General features: G+C 39.6%; 1 protein-coding gene across 1 annotated transcript in view; it reads left to right on the top strand.

Moving 5' to 3' along the window:
- GALNT5 (polypeptide N-acetylgalactosaminyltransferase 5) overlaps positions 1-23310 on the top strand; it is a 54326-nt gene that overhangs the window by 19733 nt on the left and 11283 nt on the right. Inside the window, exons 2-7 of the mRNA XM_082464976.1 lie at positions 9638-9804; positions 11391-11510; positions 16657-16792; positions 17420-17539; positions 19624-19741; positions 20745-21068. Coding sequence (XP_082321102.1) covers positions 9638-9804; positions 11391-11510; positions 16657-16792; positions 17420-17539; positions 19624-19741; positions 20745-21068 — 985 coding nt within the window. The remainder of the gene's footprint in view (positions 1-9637; positions 9805-11390; positions 11511-16656; positions 16793-17419; positions 17540-19623; positions 19742-20744; positions 21069-23310) is intronic.

Raw genomic sequence — 23310 nt, forward strand, 5'->3', positions numbered from 1 at the left:
AGAGTTCTGGGAAATATCTCCCTTACTGCTTCTTTCATTTCCCCCAAATCCACGTTATGGATTGATTAACACAGTATAACTGACATATCATAACTGGCTATTGAATATACATTGAACCAAAACAAGGATAAAAACCATAAATTTGCTAGTATGTTTGTTTAAATTTAGGTCCCCTCGGTAAAGATAATAAGTAGTTAATAGTTCTTAAGGATGATGATTTAACCGATATGCTAGGATGAGGTTGACATTGAGAAGGAGAAGAGAGAAGCAGCATTCCCAGGACAATTTCACTTGCTCTTGTTCTAAAATCAGACTCTTTTCCAAAACTGCTCTTCTCTCCTTTTCTCCTGAGTCCCAAAGAACCATTTCTGAGATGTTGAGATATAGTCATGGCCTTTTCCAAAAGCACAAAAACTCCTTTCTGTCATTAGCATTATTCTCACTGTCCTTTTCAGTGCCACCCTGATTTCTGACCCTGGCTGTGGGGCTATCGCTTGCTGCATGTGACATGCTCTCTAATGTGGGCCTTCAGCATAAGGATAGTTAGTCTTATCATCTTTCTCTACTCATCACGTTCATTACCATCCACTGATATTTTTCTTAACTGGTCCCTTCCCACGGCTTCCCCCTATCCTCACCTTTCACGGTCCTCACCATTTCTCCTAGAACTTCTTAACCTGACACTGCTCAAAATCTAATTGTATCTTACCTCCATCTAGACCATGATTTGACTGTGACCTCTAAATTCCAATGACCATTAATGCACTCTCCTGGTTACTGAAACACTCCTTGCTGTGTGCCCTTCACTAACCGTGGCCTTGAGAATCTGTTTCAACTTCTCAGTGAAATTCTGATCTTAGGAAGGAAACTCTGTCTTTTACTTTATTTTGTATCCATTTAGCACTGAGCAGGTGCTGTGCACTCAAAAGATACAAGTTTACACAATATGGTTTTAAAGATAAGATTCTCTGAAATGATTTTTGAATATTGATACTATTTTTAAAAAAATAAATGATAGATAACTATTCAAATTAGGCTTGCGAGAAGTCATTTTACAAATTAATAATGACTTCCTAATTTTTCATTTTGAATATATGGAATATGTTAGTGTCTCGTTGAAGGTAAATACATCCTATTCTAACACTATTGTCTATTCATTAATTTGTGTTCATTCATTAATTCATATCTTTGTTGTTGTTTGGTTTGTCATTTCAATGTTTTGACTTTCAATGGATGAAAATCTCCTTATCTTATTTATGAGAATGTTTTATGCCAGTAAATAAAATACAATTTCATTTTGCTTAGAATTTTTGCCTATAAAATATGCTTCAGATAAAATACTGTTTTGACGGTTATTTCAAATTTCCATATTTAACCCTTTCTTTATAAAAAGCTAACCCTTGCAGTTCTTACTATTAATTATTGAAGTTTGTTTTAGCCAGCAATAATCAATACATACACACAGGCTTTGGTGAAACATGGTCCTATCTACTGGAAATGCAGGGCAATTCTACTTAGAGAAGTCTGTCCTGTGGCCTGCAGCTAGAGTGAAGATGTAACTTCAAAAATGAACTTATTTTAAGAGTGCACTTCCTGAATCTGCATTTAGAGAAAAATGACTCAAAGACATGTTTGCTGCCAACATTTAGTTTTTTAGAGGACAGTAAGAATTACAGCATGCTCTTCTAGCACTGCTGCATCATCACGATGTTAGCCAATTGTTTATTTTAATGCTTTGCTTTTCCTACGGTACTCTGGCAAGCCCCTCAATAAAGCAACAAGAATGGGCCTATTCTCTTAGCCCAGAGCTGGGACTGTCAACCAATCATTTGATTCCTTCCTACACAGCTAAAGAGAGTTTTCTTTTGGCACATATGAAAAGCAAAAGATAGCACCGTGCGTTTGCCACAAAACAGTCCAATTTACTGAGGGGAAAGAAAAACCTTTCTAGAACATAAATTTCCACCTCTCCCCTACTCTCCCAATCCTAGTGAGGTCAAAAACCACAACTAATGAATTACTGAAAGTAAACTGACCACATAGCCTTTCAAACTTCATGCTTCTAAATGTGGGTATCAGGCTGAGAGAAAAGAGAAACTTTACTGTTATGTGAAGTTCAATGTCCTTAGTTTTACATAAGATTAGTATTTTAATTGGTGAGATGAGATAGCTTTTGTGACTAATAGTGATAGGAGAACATTATCTAAAATTGACTGGAAAAGCTCTGAGACCTCCCTGAGAAACCAAACAAGGGCAGGGGAAAAAAAAAAATCTCACAAGATGGATTTAAAAGGGTTATTTCCTGCTTTCTCTTCCATGAGTGTACACAAAGCAATGTTGCTTTTGAATTGTGTGTGTGTTTGTGTACATGTCCATGCTCATTAGTGTGTTCGTGTGTGTTAGAGCACAGTGTGCTATTTCACTAAAAAGTTGTATCAGGAAGCTGAAAATATAACGCAACTTTGTTTAAAGGGTGCAGGCTAGACCATAACAAGACAAAGGTTAAATGTGGCCAAAAGATGACTATAGAGCTTTTTACATTTTTACTTATCACACTCTCCCCACAACTAGGGGAATGATAAGGAGAGAGACGATCAGAGGATATAAAACACGCTTCTGCTACTGATTCAAAGAGAAGAAAACAGTGCCTAATTAATGTAAAACTGAGAAATGTTAAAGCAAATCCGTGACTTTGTCTCCTAAATACTGCCAGAGACCTAGAAATATTTATGCGAGAGAGGAATTAATGAATGTAGAAATTCAAACCTGTGTACACTTCTTGTTTTACACACCTCATCCAGGGCCCAGTTTAACCATCACAAAATTATTTATCAAATTCTTGTGGTGATATTGCCCCGAGTACTCTTGTCCCAGAAAATAACTCCCTGTTGGGCTGTTCTGGGCGACCCATTCAGAGCAGAGCCTCTCAAGAAGGGAACATTTTTTGCTCAAGGCTCAGAAAATGGGGTAAAAATAGCAATGTTTGTTTAGAAGCTCTGTTTTGTTGTTTGCTTTCAGAATAAAGGGAGCTTTTTAGAGTCTCCTCTATGTTTAAAAAAAAAAATCTACATTATTCTAAACTAAAATATCTTCTAAATTGGCCCCGCTTCTAAACGTTGGTGTACGGGTATGTGTGAGAAGGGTCAATGCAGAGAAACTGAGTACAGTATTTCAAAAGGCCTTTACGACTTGCCTTCTCATTTGTTCCTTAAAATTATTCTTCAAGGCAGGTACTGTCGCTGTCCCAGCTTCACCTGTAGAGAAGCTGAGACTTAGAGAGGAAGCTGAGGTTTCAGATGGCGGCAGGCAATGCAGTAGGTGGCGGTTCATTTCATTCCACGCCTGTTTGCTCACTGCCTGTCATGAGCTGGGCAGCTGGGACCTTCCATGCTCCATGTACGTCATCTCGTTTGATCCTCACAACAGCCATGCCAGATGGATAAAGTGCTACAGATGAGGAAGAAAGCACAGGGAGAGGTAACTTGCCCAGGGGACTCACAGCTCATGAATGGTAGGGCTGGGATCCAACCCTCAGTCTTCTGATTCTTCCTCACTCGGCAATAATTCAACCGCACCAGGCCGGCTCTCTCCCCACGCCACCTGCTCTGCCCTTACAGTGACCCATCCACACCTTCACCTCTCCTGGGTTTGACAAGCCTCTCTGAATAAAGGGAATCTGTCCCTTGCTGAGCCTCACCACAAAGGTGCTTATTGATGTTCCAGGCAGTGATTGTGTGTGTGTGTGTGTGTGTGTGTGTGTGTATAGATTTTATATGTGTGTGGAGTTTTTTTTTTTTTTTTTTTTTTGGCCGTGTTGGGTCTTCGTTTCTGTGCGAGGGCTTTCTCTAGTTGTGGCAAGTGGGGGCCACTCTTCATCGCGGTGCGCGGGCCTCTCACTGTAGCGGCCTCTCCCGTTGCGGAGCACAGGCTCCAGACGCGCAGGCTCAGTAGTTGTGGCTCACGGGCCCAGTTGCTCCGCGGCATGTGGGATCTTCCCAGACCAGGGCTCGAACCCGTGTCCCCTGCATTGGCAGGCAGATTCTCAACCACTGCACCACCAGGGAAGCCCAAGGTTTTTTACTCTAAACAATCTTCACAACAACACTATGAAAGACATACTATCTCTCATGTGATTTACAGATGAGAAAAGTGAGGCTCTAAAAGATTAACCGATATAGGTCTGCTGTCCCAGCAAGAAAATTTTCTGACTTCTAATTCTAGCGCTCTTTCCATAGGATACGGCTCCTCTTTCTTTTGTTTCCTTATAATCAGATGACTTTAGCATAAATTAAAACATCTCTCTTCCTTATACTCGGGGTGGGTAGCTGCAGGGAGGGGTATAGGGTCAGAGGTAAACGAGGGGAATTAGTTTTGCACGTCAGGTACCTTGTCAGGGAGAAAATTTACAGGGAATCATTTTCTGTACAGCACTAAGCAAAGGTGACTCTAAAACTGCCCAACAACCACAACTCAGCAGTGGACAAATATCTCTGAGTGCCTAGCTACTCTGCAATCTGACATCTGAGCATGGGTCTTGCCTCCAAGGCAAACACGTCAAAACGTTCTTCGGAAGCAGAGTAAACTACGGGGGCAAGGAAGAGAAAGGCTGAGCCTGGCCTGAGAGAGGGCAGAAGTCTTTGATCTGCAACCTGGAGGGGTAGGGAGTTAGAGACATGGGAAAGGGGGTAAAAAGAATAATCCATTGAGAAACTGCGGGAAATCTGACATAGGGTTAGGGAGAGCAGGGAGGGTAGAAATGAGACCATAGAAGTAAGCAGAATCCAGATCATGCAGGACCTTGTTAAGGTGCTTCTAAGGACCAGAGAAAAAATGTCCAAAGATTTAAAGCCCAAAACAACAGTTTAATTTACCTTTGCTCTGGCTCTCATGACCCAGAGGGAAGCACTTATGAGGCTAAAATTACATAGAGCCTCACCGAAAGTTAGTACTAGATGAAGCTTCAAAAGAACTCTAATCCTGTCCCCTACGTTACAGAGAAGTCTGAGGAAGGAAGTGACTTGCCCAAGGTCACAAACCCCCAGGAGAGACAGAACTACCCGAAAGGTGCCCTAACCTCCACCCAGAACTATCTCTGCCACATCACACCACCTCCTGCCCTACGCCCTCCCATCCTTACCTCACTCTGACAGCTGCCTGCTCAAAATAGACTATTGTTGAACTGGTGAATATTGATGCTGGTGGCTTATATTTCTAAGCCTGAGTCCAGTAGCTTTGATGGGTAGGCAGTTAAACACAGCTTCAGCCTTTGGAGTATGGGTGCTGAGTGTGACTGAAAACTTCTAACTTAGTAGTCAGGCAATTCTGACTAAATGTCAGGGCTAGGCTACCCTAGAAAGAACAAAACATAAAAGTAAAAAATTTATATCACTATACCCTCTTATCAGTGAGAGGAAAAGAAGCCTCAATAATTCTAAGGTCTTGCAGAAAAGAATATAATTCTGGACAGAGCTCCTCAGCTAGATGCTCTATTCTCTTTCTGATCCTCCCAAAGATACCAGAGCTTGGAGAGGGAAGGCCCCTGAAGGCTCACACTGAAGCAGTAGTTGAATTGCAAATAGAAGCTGAGAAAATATTCTCCTCGACCTTCTGTTCAAATCCGTGAACACTGAGACTTGACCCACATAGTCCATTTTGACTGTTTTGGAATAAAAATGAAAAATTCATAGACATGAGGGAATATTATCATTTCCTCAATCTTCTGATTTAAAACCTTCTTTATTCGATAGGCTACATACAAATCAGGTTAGGGGCTGAGCCTTCAGTGCATACAAGCCAAGAAGGCAAAACGCATCACTTTCTGAGTCTCTTGGTAAATGATGAGCCCTTGATAGATTTGGATTAAAGGACTGCCTGGGAAAAGGGCAGTGCATGCAGTCAAAATGGGTGCATGTGCTTTTGGATAATCATAGGACCTTGCATGGGTTTTTTACCATGGAACTTACAGAAGTATTTTTATCTCCATTTTCTCATCATATCTTTACAGACATTTGGTGATGAAGGCATTGTAATCTTCATCCTAAAAGCGAGGAAACAGGTTCTGAAAAGTTATGTGACTTGCCCATAGTCGTGCAGCCAATAAGTATCAGAAAGTTCTCAGTATTTAGTCCCCTGTCATCTTCCTCAAGTCCAGAGTGTTTCTCTCCCACACAGTAGTGGACCCACTGTGTGCAGGACAGTGGAGCCCCCCACGTTAGAGTCCCCCTTTATTTTTAGTACCTGGTCGGACTACAGTAATCTCAGTCTAGACTTCCCCCAAACATACAGGTTACAGGTTGGGTTAATTTGAAAGTATAGCACAAGGCCTGTAGACTCTAAATACCTCACTTGTGTGATGACTGGACATATACAATACAAATATAAATTCTTAACCTCAAAAAAGATTACAAACTCAGAAATATCTTGCGTTTAACTTAGACTTGACTTGAGCTGAAACTCCTCCCTCCAATATGGCAGAAAGGTTTCCAATGGGCAAACTGGAGGAAAGGAAATTTGCTTCAGTTGGGTCAATGTAGGATAACTTGAAACAGTTTCACCACCTATGGGAAGTAGATGACAGTCCGTGTGTAAGAATGATGCAAGAGTTAATAAGGCTGAAAGTCTTTGCGGTCTGACCCACTGTGCCTTTGAACAAAACAAGCATGCTGGGTTTTCTACACACCTGGAAACATGTTTAACCTGTTTAGTAATGCAGGAAACCAGGTACCTATAAATGACAGAGTAGCCTGGCATCTCAGCCACCCAAACCAAGACACACTACGAAGCTTTGTATTTGAAACCTCTCACATAACCTTCTGTGCCCCTCTTCCCCATCTTTTAATGCCACCCTCTTTTCCAGGCACCAATATGATCTGTATAGCATAATCTTCCACAGGGTCATCTTTGATGTGATTCCTCAAATGCATCTAAAATATATATTTGTCCATGACTGGCAGAGGTACTCTTTCCTGGGATAGAAATCCACATTGGATCTAGTGGAATCCTTCATGATCTACCTATATAGACTCCTGATGGGGAAATTAAGGCATCACAACAGATAATGGAGAGGAAAGGGGGAAAGGAGGTATTTGGTGAAGGGAGGTGCCTTCCCCAAACCTCTCAAATCCCTGAGCATTCTTTCAACCTCCAATTTCAGACTGGCTCACATTACCACTTAGAACTTTCTTCTAAAAGAGGCCAAAAAAAATCAACTGTTTCATAAGATGAGAAGAGTCATCTTCCTGGTTATACAACATGAGTTAGCCTGCTTGGTTAACTCTCCCCAATGTATTTTCATTTGTAACTAGATGTTTCTAAAGTCGACCAAATTTTAATAGTAAAGCAGCTCTAGGACTTCACAGCTAAGGCCTGTTGATTCAGATGGCTCAGGCAGAATTTGTGCAGCTGACTCTTCCTTTTTATTTTATTTTTTTAACATCTTTATTGGAGTATAATTGCTTTACAATGGTGTGTTAGTTTCTGCTTTATAAAAAAGTGAATCAGCTATACATATACATATATCCCCATATCTCCTCCCCGTTGCATCTCCCTCCCATCCTCCCTATCCTACCCCTCTAGGTGGTCACAAAGCACTGAGCTGATCTCCCTGTGCTATGCAGCTGCTTCCCACTAGCTATCTATTTTACATTTAGTAGAGAGAGTGGCATGGACTTATATATACTACCCTTCCTTTTTAGAATTGATTTATTTTTTTCGGGACCAAATGTTGTAAAGATTATTTATGTGTGAAATGTGCATTTCCCATTCATTTACACTATAAAATTAGAGATGAGAGAGTCACAGGAGGTCACTGATGTTTTCTATACTCTTCCTTTCACTCAGGCCAATAAACTCCTCTTAGCTTTACTTCCTCTTCCCCAACTTAGAGCCCAAGATGGAACATTTAACCATACTTCCCCGGTACCTTCAAAATCCTCTACCACTTTCCTTTTTACCTCATTTTCTCTGATGACCTAGATCTGGATTAAACTATTTGTTCACATTCTCATATACATTCTTTCCAGTGAAGGATGTTACATTTGGTAGTTCATTTAACTTCTTAAGCTTCAGTTTGCTCTATTTGAAGAAGAGTATAATAGTATATATTTCAAGTAGTTGTTATAAGGATTGAATTTAACTATGTACATAATAGTATTTTACCAACTGCCAAGTGCCATTCTAATGTGTTTTTTTCTATGGCTTTTACTCCTATCTATTTCTTATTTTCAGACTAAGCACAGTGTAATTATGTTGTCTGGCAGAAGTACGTGCTCCCACAAAATGCCACATCTACAGCCAGCTGCCTTTATTCTTGTGGACTTAATATTTCCTGAATAGTTATTTCTGGAGCCAAACTGGACCAGAGCTGGAGTCCCAACTCTGCCATTTACTAACAGTATAATCATGGGCTAGACTCTCCATGATTTCAATTATTCTTCTATAAAAAGGGGAAGAGATGCTGTTAGTCTGAGGTTTAAAATGAAATAATGCAGAAGGCTGATAATGTTTATTTATGATCATTGTAATTTAATTATCACATTACTAAGAGTAGCTGCGTTAGAAATATGGCAAATACTCTTTGTGAGGTTCCACTGGGTTCCGTCCTGTGAAGAGTTACTCAGGTGGGAGCTGGAAGAAGGCCAGCAGTGAGGCACGATGCACTTCAGGGCATGGAGAAATCCCAAGACCAATTACAACCCACCTGAATACCAACTCCCACTGTAGCCATTGTCTCACTTCCATACCAGCAAAATTATTTCAACTGTGGCTACCCTGTAACACAGAGGGTCTCAGCAAAGACCCCTTAAATAGATAGAGAAGCTAGCTATTTAAGAGTTTAAGTAGTATAGAATACATATCATCTATATCCATAAATACATTCACATGCAGTGGGAAAGAATATTTTCTTTGGCATTTGGCTGAAGGCCAATTGGGAAGGCAATCATAAGCTACTTGGTAGCATTAGCTGAATTAATGTTAATTACGTAACATTAAATAAGAGAATAGGCATGTTCTCTTGTGGTATATAACCTAATTAGGACAGCAATAGCTACCATTTGGTGAATTCCTGTGCCCAGAAACTGTGCCAGACGTTTTATGTGCATTCTCACTAAGCTGTAAACCTCTGTTCAATAAGAACCATTACCTCACTTTACAGATGAGGAAACTGAGGCACAGAGAGATTAAGTAAAGTATCAATAGACAAATATCTGAGAAATATTGGCTGTGGGCTTCAAAGCAGTGTCTTAACCACCTGCAACGCCTATGCCCTTTCCACTACAGGGTGATGCCTCCACAGGCCATTCTCATGTCTTGCATGTCTAGGCCTCTTATAGCGACAGTTGTCATTTGGTATCCTTCCTCTGCTCTTTTATTTTGTTTGTAACTCTCCCCAACAAAAGCACATTAGATAATCATCTTATGGATAGTTAGAGATAAAGATAAAGATATAAATAGATGATGGATGGATGGATGGATAGATAGGTAGATAGATAGATAGATAGATAGATAGATAGATAGATAGATGGATAGATAGTGTGAGTGTATGTGTATTTACACACAATTGCACTCTGTGACTTTTAAAACCACCTTGTGGACCTTGTTGGCACATCTTTTGTGCTCTGCTTGTGTTATGGCCCAGGTGTGCAGAGCAGCTTGTACACAATAACCTCCCAACCACCAGTGTCATCATGTGCTTTGTGGATGAGGTGTGGTCCACTCTCCTGAGGTCTGTTCATAGCGTCCTCAACCGCTCTCCTCCGCACCTCATCAAGGAGATTCTACTGGTGGATGACTTCAGCACCAAAGGTAAGAAAACTACCCCCTGGAAAATCAAACTTTGATATGAGGCAATAGCAGTTTGGCTGGAAATTACAAAAATTACAGGATAATTTGATAAAGCATAAACATTTTACAAATGCCAAATCAGTTTTTCATGTTGTGCCTTAGAGGCCTAAGTCCAAACGTCTATGGGTTACAGAAAGTCAGCTCAACTATCCAGGGCCTTGTTCAACTAGCCACCGCAGACTTCCCTTTAGCTATGACTTCTCTGCCACGTAGGAGTGATTTTCGAACTACAGCTCCTTGAAGTTCCAGAGACCATAAGATGTTCTCTACAATTGCAAAAATAACTTTTTATGGAATCTAACAAGCAAAGACTCCACAGTTAATGGGATGCCTTTCCTACTGATAATAGCTAGAGTTATAGTGAACAATGAAATGGAAGGCCTATGTCCTCTTTTTCAAGAGCAAAGCCTATTATATGTTCAGCTAAGTGTTGAGAAGACAAATTGCCAAAGGGACAAGAAAAATGAGGTTCCAACAGAGTTCAAAGGCAGAATTCACCACTGTCTTCACTTCTGTGTTTATTACAGTGAAGAATCTCTCTCTTTGGACTGTCAAAAAAATTGTGTATGTAAGTGGTCCCATGACTGCCAGAGGTCCTAGACCACATTACAAATTCCCAAAATGCAACCCACTTCAGAAAATTTTAGAAAACAGCAAAGAGACAACAATCTTAATAGAACAGCTTAGCCTTGGTCATGACCCCAAGGACAGGAGCCATTTCCCTCAGCCTCAAAGTGCCTACCAGGGTCACACTGAGCTCCAGGAGCAGGGAGATACCTAAAGAAGACTGGTTGAAAATTTTAAGAAGTGGCCTTGATAGCATAAACAGAAATAGCATCTAGTTACCAAACAGATAATAGTCCCTTTAGGAATGACCTATTCGGATTTTGTGGGCCCCAAAGCTTCTATGGGGTCCTCTTTAAGAGAAAGAATTCACAATTAGTAGAAAAGTGACCAGCAGAAATATTCCTAGAAGCCATTCCTACCTGGGATATGTCAATAACTTAATTGCACATAGAAGTAACTGCAAGCTACATATATATACCCCACAAAACCCCCAAAAAGAGCAAGAGAGCAGAGCTGTGATAGAGGGGGTGTCATAGTAGGAAGTGACAGTGGTCTAAGCCAATTGCAGTTACAATATATTTCTTTTGCAAGTTTTTCAGTTTGCATACAATCCTTAGACTCTCCCCTAGGTCTTAGAAGGGGCCTTAGCAAGGGTGAAAAGTTGTGCGTAAACCTGAGCTTTATTTATTTCAAGGTAAATTTGTACCTGTCCTGACAAATACTCAGAAAAGGCGATCTCTCCTCTCGGTAACTTGGCTACACTGAAAAGACGGATTCGGGTTTTGGGAAAACGGAGAGCTTAGAGTATTGATCCCAGAGAAAAATCCAACCAAGAAAATGACATCATGGCTCAAAGAATAACGTTTAGTGACTATAATAAATGTCATAGTTTTGGGAATTTGATGTTGAAGAGGCACTTCTGGTATTGTCCAGATCTCATTAATTAAAGTGTTTCCTTGTCTATCCTTTCCCTGATATAGACTACCTGAAAGATAACTTGGATAAATACATGTCTCAGTTTCCAAAAGTTCGGATTCTTCACCTCAAAGAGAGACATGGCTTAATAAGAGCCAGGCTGGCAGGGGCACAGAACGCAACAGGTAAGAAGCTGCTAATTTTTTGTTTTGGTTGCATTTTTATTTTAGTTTGTTTCCCAGATATACAGAAAATTTGAAATAATAATACAGTGAACACTCATATATCCATCATTTCATGCCACAAAGTTTTACGTGCTTCATCACACACATACACAGACACATACATACATACACTCTTCTGAACTTTTGAAAAGGAATTTACAGACATCATGACACCATATCTCTAAGTACCTCAGTAGACATCTCTGAAGAATAAAGACATTCTCTTACATTAATACAACTTTCATCTTCTAAATATCATCTAATAAATGATCTTTTCAAATTTCCTCATTGCTCCCCCATTTTTTAATAACTGTTTCTCACTTTTGAAATTAGAAATCTAATTCAGTGTCATGCACTGCATTTGGTTGCTTGGTCTTATTAGTCTCTCAGTCTAAAATAGACAAGTCCACATACATTGCTTACTTACCCTTGAGTTATTTTTTTTTTGAAGAGTACAGGCCATTTACTTCGTGCAATTGACCATGTTCGGAAATGTTCTCACTGTTATCTCACAGGATGTTTTTCATGAATACCATATAGAATTCTATTACATAGGTGATGGGAATTGTGAACTTCTTATCGCTTCAAATCAAGAGACACATGATGTCAGGTTGTCCCAGTGTTGGTGATACTAATTTTAAGCACTTGGTTAAGATGTTGACAGCTAGAGTTTTCCTCAGAGTAGGAAGTACTTTGTCGGTGATACTTTGATCCATGTGAGTATTCTGTTTCCTCACAACATTTTTTTTCACTGCTAACATTCTTTCTTATATTTTAAAATTTTTTATGGAAAGGCGTTTTATTTTAAATTTAACGAAGTGTACATGTCAATCCCAAACTCCCAGTCTATCCCTCCCCCCCCTACCATTCCCCCTCTGGTCTGCCCTCACAACATTTTATCCAATAATCTAGCAGCCATTAATGATCATTGCTTGAATCAATTATTACACTGAGGACTGCAAAATTGTTTTTCTAAATCTCTCATTCCTTCTTCTTTTATAGCTGGCATTCAACTTGTAAAGAAGACATCTCTCTTTTTCTTTTTCTGTTTGCCTCTCTCTCCCCTCTCTCCCTCTTTCTCTTCCTCCTTTCTAGCCCCCTGTTATGCCCCCATCACTATGGATGTATGCCTTAAAAAAGTCAATGTGTATATTATCAGCATTAGTATTAGTATTCATATTTTTGTGTGTGTGCTCAAATCATCCCAAATTTGACCACTAGGCGCCCCTTCAAGCCTGTGACTTTTTGACCTGACCCCATCTGTGTTGAGAACTTCAGAATTAATTATCTCTCCCCTGACTTTTGTCTGCTCTTCCAATTGCCCTCTCTTCCCAAAGAGCAACACGCCTTCTTTTCCTCACCTCTTTTTCAGTGTGTGGGTATTAGTGGGTGAATGGGGGAGAAGGTATATCTTTTCTCTCCATAAGTATTCTAAAAATAGCATCAAACACTTTGGTTCATTTTCACATCCTCTCTGGATGCACTTGTACCCCATAATAATAGTTGACCTTATGTACCAGGTACCATTCTAAACACTTTCTGTACTAATTGATTTAATCCTTACAATAACTCTATGAAGTAGGTACAATCATTTCCCTCATTTTATAGATGAGAATAAGGAGGCACATTGAAGTTATGACAAGTTCTCCCAGCTAGTAAGTGGTAGAGCCAGGATTAGAACCCAGAAACCTTGGCTTTAGAACCTACACTCGTTTCTACTACATTTTGTTGCTTCTAGACATTTAGCCACCACTCTGCCCCTATAAGCCATAGCATTGCAAACCTCCACCAGCTTGGATTCAAGCATCGTCTGATGCTGAATTATCTGCTCACCTGAGTTTCACTGCCTTGCAACTAGACCCCGGATTTGGAACTTCTCTTATCCCATTGGTTTGCTAACAAATTTCTTCTCTCTGTAATGGAAGTTTTAAATTGACAACAAGCACATCACACCAAAACAGGCATTGTGGTGACAGCTAAGATTCTTAATTATGGACCGCATTTGGAAAAATTTAATGAAATTCTCCATTTGATTTCCTTTGGAAAGTCATTATCCACAAATGATACAAAAATAAAATAGTCAAGAAATAGTCCAAGTGGATAACTTTAGAGCTGAGATCTGTGTGATGAACAGTCCCAGGCAAAAGGAACAAGAAATGCAAATGTCTCAATGCAGAAACAAGCTCTGTATATTCAAATTAAAGAAAGAAGTTTATTATGGCTGATGGGTACTGACCATGGAGGGAGTGGTAAGAGATTCCTCTGGGGAGAAAGGCAAAGGCAGTCTTCTGTAAAGTTTTCTGAGTCACTTAAGAAATGCAGGCGATGTTCTTGGTATAATGTGAAACCAATGAAGGACACTAAAAAGGAGAATAAAATTGTCTGACTTACATTTTAAAAGCTCATTCTGGCCATTTTGTAGAGAATAGACATTAGGGAAGTCAGAGAGGAAGTAGGGAGAACAGTTAGGAGGCTACTGTGGTTGTCCAGGTACCAGAAATGTAGCAGGGCAGATAGAGGAAGTGGTCAGATTTAGAATTACTACGGACACAGAGCCTACAGGACTTGCCATCAGGTAAGATGTGAAGAGAGTGTTAAATATGAGGAGTCAAAAAAACCCCTAGGATTGGAATCTGAGCAAATTGGTGGATGGGGGGGCTATGACCAGAGGAACAGGTTTGGGATTGCAACTGAGCTCTGATTTTGCCCATCTCAGTTTGAGACGAAAATTAGACATCCATATAGAGAAAGCTGATGAATACAGGACCGAAACTGTGCTGCTTATAAAAACTGTCTCTCTGCCTACCTGGAGCACAAGGCCTGCTGGTAATGATCTCCAGAACAGCCCAAATTGTTAGACAGTATGAGAGGCCGCCTTCAGAAGGGGTGCGATGAACTCGATCAAAGTTATTGCCATTGGCCTTCTCAATAACTTATAGTTACACCATAAAATGATTTCTTTGAATTTAGTAAATCCAAATGTAAAAGTGTAAATTTGTTTCTCAGTCATTCATTAACACCCTTGAACACATTAGCTCAGTTTTAGTTTAGTAACTTCCAAACTCTTTTGACCGTGACCCATGTTAAGAAATGCATGACGGATTCTAATATCTTCTTTTCTGTTTTATTTATTTTTTTTAGATTCTGGCCAATCTCAATAAATTGTTTTAATGACTCACTAAGGGGGCACAACTCTGAAAAACTTTAGCGAGGTGCATCTTAATTGCTTGCCACTATGCAGCAGAGAGTGACTTCCCAAACTATCACAGAAGGACTTCTTTTCATTTCCATTTTTGGTGGACACCTTTATAAATGATAATAAAAATGAATTACCCAAAAAAGAAATGGGAAAAAAAATAGCTATATACACAATTATATATACATACATCCATACACACATATAGATATATACATAATTATATATATGTGTGTGTGTATATATAACACACATGTATATGAAATAGACAATAAATTAACCAATTACTCTGGCAAACTGCTGTAAAGTTTCAGAACATTTGTTCTCAATTTCTGTCCCTATCTCCCTATAGATGGCAGTGTCTATGGCCCATACTTGAGCAGCGTTAGTGGAGGGCTGATGTCTGAGTTTGGAAAGAAGCAGAAAGGTCTGTTTGATGGGGTTAGTAACAGCCTCATTTAAAGACAAATCCAACTGCCCTGAAATGCACCTGAACCCTGTGGAGAGTTTAAGGGAACTCAGGAGGTCCTGTACCAGATTCAGTCAAGGATGTAATTCAGGGACCATTCAAGGATGGCACTGAGCAGGGCTCGCCAGCCTAGTGAGTCCTCCCAAACTCTCCCAGGCGTTCCCCTGACCTCACAAGTAGAGCACAGGCAACAGCCTGCGGTGGATTTGAAGAGTATAATCAGAGATCAGCAAAGATACCAGCGTAGAAATCTTCTCTAGAATGCCTGACCAAACAAAGAGATCAAAGATAAGACTCTGAATCCGGAATCTGACAGGCCTTGACAGCTACTGCTTCCTAAAGACTTACCCTTTAGGATTCAGAGAGGAGGGAAGAGAAGCCACAGGCAAGGTTGAGATCCGATATCCAAGGACACGCAGAAACAGAAGTCAAATTAGCCACATTTGGTCTCAGAGTAATATCAGGCTCTCTGAGAGTCTGAAAGAGTCTTGTACAAAATAGTAAGGCAAAACTGTAACTCTCTGGCTAACTTTTAGTATGTGAACAACAAGTGACATCTAACTTCTGGCCAACTCTCAGGCCTCCTGAAGAGCAACAGTCTTTCTGTAAATTTCTACCACTTGTTTCTGCTGCAGGGAAGACACGTGATTTGCTCACCATCACTTATAAATCATTCTGTGAAATTAAATGGGCAGCAGGTCCACATTCATCAAGGAACTCTACGCACAATGTTCTAGCACTAATTGGTGCTAGCAGCAGTATCCTAAGTTGGTCACCTAAGTAGAAGTGGGGGTCTGTGCTCAACAAGGACAGACAATTTTTCAAATGTACAGTTCACTGTGAAGTACATTCACACTGTTGGGCAACCAGTCTCCAGCACTCTTTTCATCTCGTGAAACTAAAACTCTATACCCATTAAACAACTCCCCATTCCCCCCTCCGTAACCCTTTTAAAACTACCTCCTAGTCTTACTAGTTCCCCCACTTTAATTCCTTTTCACTCCTATAATGTGGAGCGATTTTTCCTCTTCATCATTCCTAAGGCCAAACTTGGAATCTCAAACTCTTCCTTGTCTTCTGCAAAACAAAAGTCCCAGTCTTCCACCCCAGAGTTAATGGGACCCACCCTCCTTAGAAGGGACACAAGCAACTAACTTTAATACTAAATATTCCCTTCAGAGCCTTGGCTCCCCATTCTAAGTGGCTTATCAATTTTTTCCAAACATAAATAATGCTTGCCCCAAGGGACTGCTAGAAACAAAATTTCTTTCATTTCATTATGGAATGAATTTAGAGAGACAAGGAAGAAATTCAGTGAGAAGAAAAGACTACTGCCTTTACAACCACATTTCTGGATCAATCCCCAGGACCTTTGAACGTGAAGTACACACATTCAGTGTATTGCATTTTCAAATAATTGTTTTTTTTTTCTGGCTCTGTAGGTGACGTGTTGACATTCTTAGATTCTCACGTGGAATGTAACGTTGGCTGGTTGGAACCTCTTCTGGAAAGAGTTTATTTAAGTAGAAAGAAAGTAGCCTGTCCAGTAATTGAAGTCATCAATGATAAGGATATGAGGTAACATTGTCATATTCCACAAGATACTTCTAAGTGAGTTTTCACCAGCAGCAGAAAGTACTGGTCATACTCCTAATATGTACATTTTCGCAAATCTAAGTAATACACAATTTATCTGTTTAAATAAATGGAAATACATGATAGATACCTTGAGATGAAAGCAGATCGATCCAATTGTTTATTTGATCATCACAAATTCTTAACCCTTAATGCCAATAAATACTAATACTCATTGTTCAGGTCTTTCCTCTTTCTATTCAGCTGAACCCCAAAATATTTATTTTCCTTAAGATTAGTTTTTCTTTTTGTGGTATCTGTATGTATACATATATATATATATATGTACACATACACATATATATTCCTAAGTGAGGTTTTTTTCCTCAAAAATGGCCAGAACATTATTAAAAGAGAAGTGTAAGTTAAAAGTGAGCAATCCAGCCAGTTAGTCACTGATGCAAATTATACTCATACACTTTATTGAAACGTCGTTAAAAAGTTTGTGATGATCTAAAATCATCTGCACAAGCACTTGTTTCATTCACTTGCACAAGACATGATGTCGGGGTGATTAAGTGTATGTGTATGATCTCAGGTAGCACTTTGGTTTTTTTTTTCCTGAACTAGTTACATGACAGTGGACAACTTTCAAAGAGGCATCTTTGTGTGGCCAATGAACTTTGGTTGGAGAACAATTCCTCCAGACGTTGTTGCAAAAAACAAAATTAAAGAAACTGATATAATAAGGTAAGTGTGTGAAACTTAAGATTAGGAAGGAGTCATGTATCTTTTTTATAAAGGCATAGGAAGCAATTCCACAAAACAAGTATATGCTGTCAGTCTATAGAACACCAAGAATTACAGTTCTAGCCAATAAATGACCAAAAGCAAAAAAAGTTTTCCTGAGAAGTTAGTTTCCCACAACCAAAACTCACCTTTTCAGTGGGCAATTGCACCCTATTCAGCCCTGAACCAGAGAAATTCACAAACACTACTCCTGTTCTCCGGGATTTGCAAACTAAGAAATATAAGCCACTTAAATGTGTTGCATAAAGGCCATATAAACACACAGAATATTAAAGTCAACATGGGTAAAAATTAAGAGTAAATAATAGTAAGAGAGATATCATTCTAATTCTTTTTGAGTCTAATCCTGTACTTTCTATGGGAGGGGGTGCCAAATTCTGTGAATAAATTGAGAAATAGACACAGAAGCTGGATGCGAATTATCATTGGGGCTTTATTGCTGGAGAAACTGGATTGAAGAACACAGCTTAGACCTGAAGCCAAAGTGGTGGGAGCTTCCTAACACTTCCCCCAAAGTCTAGACCTGCAGGACGAGCACTCAGCCAGCCTCAGGCAGAGCAGGGGGAGCCCTGAAGCTTTCCCTGCTGGAGAGACAACTTGAGCAGACATAAGCCAGCAAGTCCCAAAAGAAAGCCCAAGCCCAGCCTGTGCATTGCAGCATCTTTTTCCTGAACTTACCCCTCAGAAAAACACGCCTCATGTCCTGCCAGATGTGAGGCTTTTCACAACTGATACTCCTAGCAAGCGAAGTAAGAGTATGACCATTTATTAAGCACTGTGCAACCTCTCTATAACCCTAGGAGAGAGGTTGCGGTTTTCCCGTTAGAGATAAGGAAATTGAGACTTAAGAGAGTTAAGTAATTTTCCTGGGGATGTACCACTTGTAAAAGAAGAAACTGGGATTCAAACACAGATCTTCCTGGATTTAATAATCTTGCTCTGATCTTACACCTAAAGAACCTCTTTGCCTTTTTCAGACTCCCATTTTGAGGGTCAATGTAGTGATTGAGTTCAGATTATATTCAACATAATGTTAGAAAGGGAATACATTCTGGATAGTCTGTGAAGGACATTTGGGATACAGATAGAATATGCACTTAAATCGTGGGGGAAGGGAGGTAAGTGTGCAGGAGGAATTACTTTACCCTTGAGATTGCTGCACAGCCTAAAAGCAAGGCAGGCTCTCCACACAAACCGCTTTCAGCTGGCTCCGTGGTGACCACCATGGGAAGTGATGACTGCCTTGTCTAACTGCTGGCTCAAATGTAGTTTCTGTTCCCCGTGACCAATAACAGCAGTGAAGGCTCTGGAGTCAGACCCTTTGGGTTTAAATCTGAACTCTACTAGGTACTAGTGGTGACTTTTAAAAAGTTTCTTAACCTCTTTGAGTCTCTGTTTCCTCACTTTTACTTTGAGACTAACAGAAGTAGCTACCTCTTGGATTGTTTTGAGAATTAAGTCAGATAATACTATATATAAAGTGCTTTAAAAAGTGTTTGCCACATAACAAGCTGTCAGTAAAGTTTGTGTACAGTTGAGGCAGTATAGTGGGGGAGAAATCATAGAGTCAAGCCAGACCACTCAAATTTGAACCCCAGATGTACAACCTACCAGTCTGTGGCCTTAGGAAACTTTGTTACCTTTTCTGGGTTGTAGTTTCTTAGTGTTACATACAGGATTTTTGTGAGGCTTGAGTTAATACATATATAACACTTACAACAGTGCCTGCTGGGTCTTCCCTAAACAGCACTAAATAACAGTTATTAAAGATAACATCTCTGGAGAATTTGTGTCAGGGCATAAAGGACAAGTAAGAATCCTAGTTCCAGGCCCCATCTTTGCTGACCCTAATCAAGTTCTGCCACATAAACCAGGGAATTTGTCACTTAGATGCTATTTGTGACTTCTTTCAAGACCTCCCCATACTTGGTAAATATTCTAAAATGCCTCCTAGTAGGGAACCCACTCTTAAAGTTGAGCTCCCATGACATGCAAGATTAAAAAACCAACTTTTCTTTTTGTAGATGCCCCGTCATGGCAGGTGGATTATTTTCTATTGATAAAAACTACTTTTTTGAACTTGGAACATACGATCCTGGGCTCGATGTTTGGGGTGGAGAAAATATGGAGCTCTCTTTCAAGGTATCACCAAGCGTTTCTCAAATTCTCTTTACAATTAAGAGTTTATCATTTTTAAATGGTTTCATTTTACTAATACAATCAGATATGTGACTACCTCTGGGAGGAAATTTCACAGAAATATTAGGGCCTCTGGATTAACGTCTTCATATTCCAGACTGAATTTGGAAGAATCAATAACTCTAGTGAAATTTATTGGCGTTCCCTCATATTTCACAACATGGTTTCTGCATCTGAATGTGGGGGAAATAACTGTCTGCCATTCAGTGTAAATGCTGTGGGATGCACACCTGACACATAATTACTCTCACAGGTTTTTCTAATATATTAGAAATAATGAAATTATTTAGTAACGGGCCGTCTTGGAGAGCACAAGTGACAGAAGAATAAAAAGAGCCACTAGGGAAGGCCACCAACAGGCGATGGCACAGCATCTTAGGACGTCTCAGATAACTCTGGATATTTATATAACCATTGATTCATATCTGAGAAAGCGGCGGCGGCAGCAATAGTGGAGAGCATCCAAAGCACCTGCTTTCCTATGGAGTGGGGTGTATATAGGAACAGGGGTATTACTTTGAGCTCTTGATCAGGAAGAATTGTCTTCAGCTGTGTCCACAAGTCATACAGATCATTCCAAGATGTGAGAAGGGGATATTGAAAAAAATGGAAATAGATATTCCTTTCCTTGATCTGACTAAAGCAAGAACTCATGTTACATATTTCATACATTGGGATTCTGTTAGGATTTTTTTTAGAAAAAAAAACAAGATTTACACAGGATAGGAAAAGAGAAAACATATATGTTAGTAATCCTAAAATGGTCCACAGCAATATACAAAACTAAATAAACCTGTTGAGTTTAATTTTCTGTTGAAAAGGATTTCAGAAGTGAAGAGCAGTACTTCAACAGGGGGGAAAGTTGCCAGGTGGCTTCTTGTCATTAATTGCCCATGATCTGTGGACAATCACTGGATAATTGGTGCGTGTCATCGAATTGTTCCAGGTGTGGATGTGTGGTGGCGAAATTGAGATCATCCCCTGTTCCCGAGTGGGCCACATATTCCGAAATGACAATCCGTATTCCTTCCCCAAAGACCGGATGAAGACAGTGGAGCGGAACTTGGTGAGGGTGGCTGAGGTCTGGCTCGATGAGTACAGGGAGCTCTTCTACGGCCACGGGGACCACCTCATAGACCAAGGGTTAGACGTCGGAAACCTCACCCAACAGCGGGAACTTCGAAAGAAACTAAAATGCAAAAGCTTCAAGTGGTACTTGGAGAACGTTTTTCCAGACTTGAAGGCTCCCATAGTGAGGGCAAGTGGTGTGGTAAGTTCAAGCAGCCATTTAAGATCCGACTTCGTAAAAAGACAATGCAAAAACCCTTTTGAAAATGCATGGGGAAGAATGAATTATTACGTTATAAATAAACACCAAATATGAGTGCAGAGGAGACCAAGCGTGGTTGAGGACTACATACATTGGGTAAACTTGAGGAAGGCTTCCAGGCGGCCATGTTCATTGATTCATTCAGCGAACACGTACCGAGTGTCAAGAAACCAGGCAGTATTTCAGAACTGGATTGTAGGGTGATGAATGAAGTAGACTTGATCCCTTCTCTGTGGAGCTTAAAGTTGGGTAGGATAGAAAGATAATAAACAAATAAGCAAGTAAACTGTAAATAAAAAATATAATAGCTTTTATTTAGGGAACTGGCCACAAGTCATAAATTATTCTTAGAGTAGTCAACTCTGTGGGATATTGAAGGCCAGGCCTGAAAGACCAAGCGCTGGCCAAGCTGTAAAGAAGAGAGCCGTGGGCAGAGGATGCCCTTTGTGCAAAAACTCTAAGACGGGTGAAAGTTTGAGGATTTCAAGAACTGGAAAGAAGATGGATGTTGTTATCAGGGTGTGAAGGAGGGAAGGAGATGAAGGTGAAGAGAGAGGAAGGAGATGTATCACACAGGTCCTTGTGGGCAGAGTAAGGATTTTCTCTCTCTCTCTTTCTTTCTTCAGAATGTAATTGGAAGTTGCTGAGTAGCGTTAAGCAATGGGATGATGTGATTTTATTAACATTTTAGAGATTTCAAAGAGGGATTGAAAATAACAGAAATTGTCATACAATAGCAGGGAAAATTCCAGGGCACAAGATAACATACCAAAAGGAAAGAAGCCAAACTTGATAGGTTGGATAGAGTACAAAGCTAAGAAAAGTCAAGGAAGGAGAGAAGCTCTAAAAAAAAAAAAAAAAAAGAAAACAAACAAAAAAAAGCCATTTCAAAACCATTCTAGGAGCGAGGCTTAATTTGAAGAGGATGACAAGATATGAGAACACTTACCATAGACTGGGTTTAGAGATGGTTAGTCAAGCCTTGACCTAGAGGTCTTCTCCAGTAATGCAAATTTTTAATCTCTTTTTAGGTCATATTTTTTCAGTTCTCCCTAGAAAGTGGATTGTACAAACCCAGCCTTTCTCTGCTTAGGAAATCTCCTGATGACAGGGACACTTAGTAAGGCCATTCCCCTTGATGATATAAAGGAGATCCCAGAAAAGTGAGAAAGAGAGGAAACCAGTCTGAGAATTTGTTCTGCCTTTATGAAATTCAACTGACAAATAAGTATATGTAACCTGTTTGTGTACGACATAATTGCCACCTTTGTAGGTCAAAATGCAATAGTAGCTACTTCAGATGGTTCAACCTGATATTTTATCTTAGATAACTCATTAGGAGGAATAACCTGGGTTTATACACTGTTCAAATAATATGCTTGTAAAATAAATTTACATTTTTAAGACTCCATTTCCTGAGCAGGATAAAATAAAAAGAAATTCTCACCGTAGTAATTTTTTCCTGTCCTAACAACACAGAATCTCAGCAAGAGCATTACTAAACTTTAACCACCAGAGGGAACTAAAAAACTATCTTTTGCTCCTCTTTGAGGCCAGCTTGTATAATAGTTCCCACGATATTTTTGAAGAGCTCTCCTAATGAAACAGCCTTCTGCTGATGCCTGAGCTTTAATACAACAAAATGCGGAAAATATTTTTTAAATGATTTTAACAAATTCTTTCTATTTTCCTCCCTATTTGCTGCCTTCCTTAGACAAATTTTAATAAAATGACATTTGCTCCCTTCTGAAGCAACCAGTAGGGAGTATTATTACTATTAAAAAAAAAAAAAAAAAACCTTTCTCCAGGCAATTCAGAGTAAGATTAACTAGACCATTATTTTGGATAGATAATCGTGTAAAGTTCCAAGAAAATAAAATCCACAGCTTTTTTTACTTGCTCCATATTTTCCTTTCTTTCAACCTACACACTTAGGAAAGTTTGACTTTTTAAAAATAAGAACAAATCTTTTCTCACTGAGCCAAAAATATTTGAAAATAATAAAGTAAAAGAACCTCACCAATAATTCATATTCATATTGGATAAAACTCAGCAAGCAGCTTCTAGCCTAGTGTTTACCAACTCTGAGATAAACCATAGGGAACTCCCACCTCCTAAATTGGAAATGAAATAATTCAAAATGGATAATTTAAAATTTGTGTACTTCTTAATTTTAAAAAAA

This window comes from Balaenoptera physalus, assembly GCF_965194825.1.
Source record: "Balaenoptera physalus genome assembly, chromosome: 6".
NCBI classification, from domain to species: domain Eukaryota; kingdom Metazoa; phylum Chordata; class Mammalia; order Artiodactyla; family Balaenopteridae; genus Balaenoptera; species Balaenoptera physalus.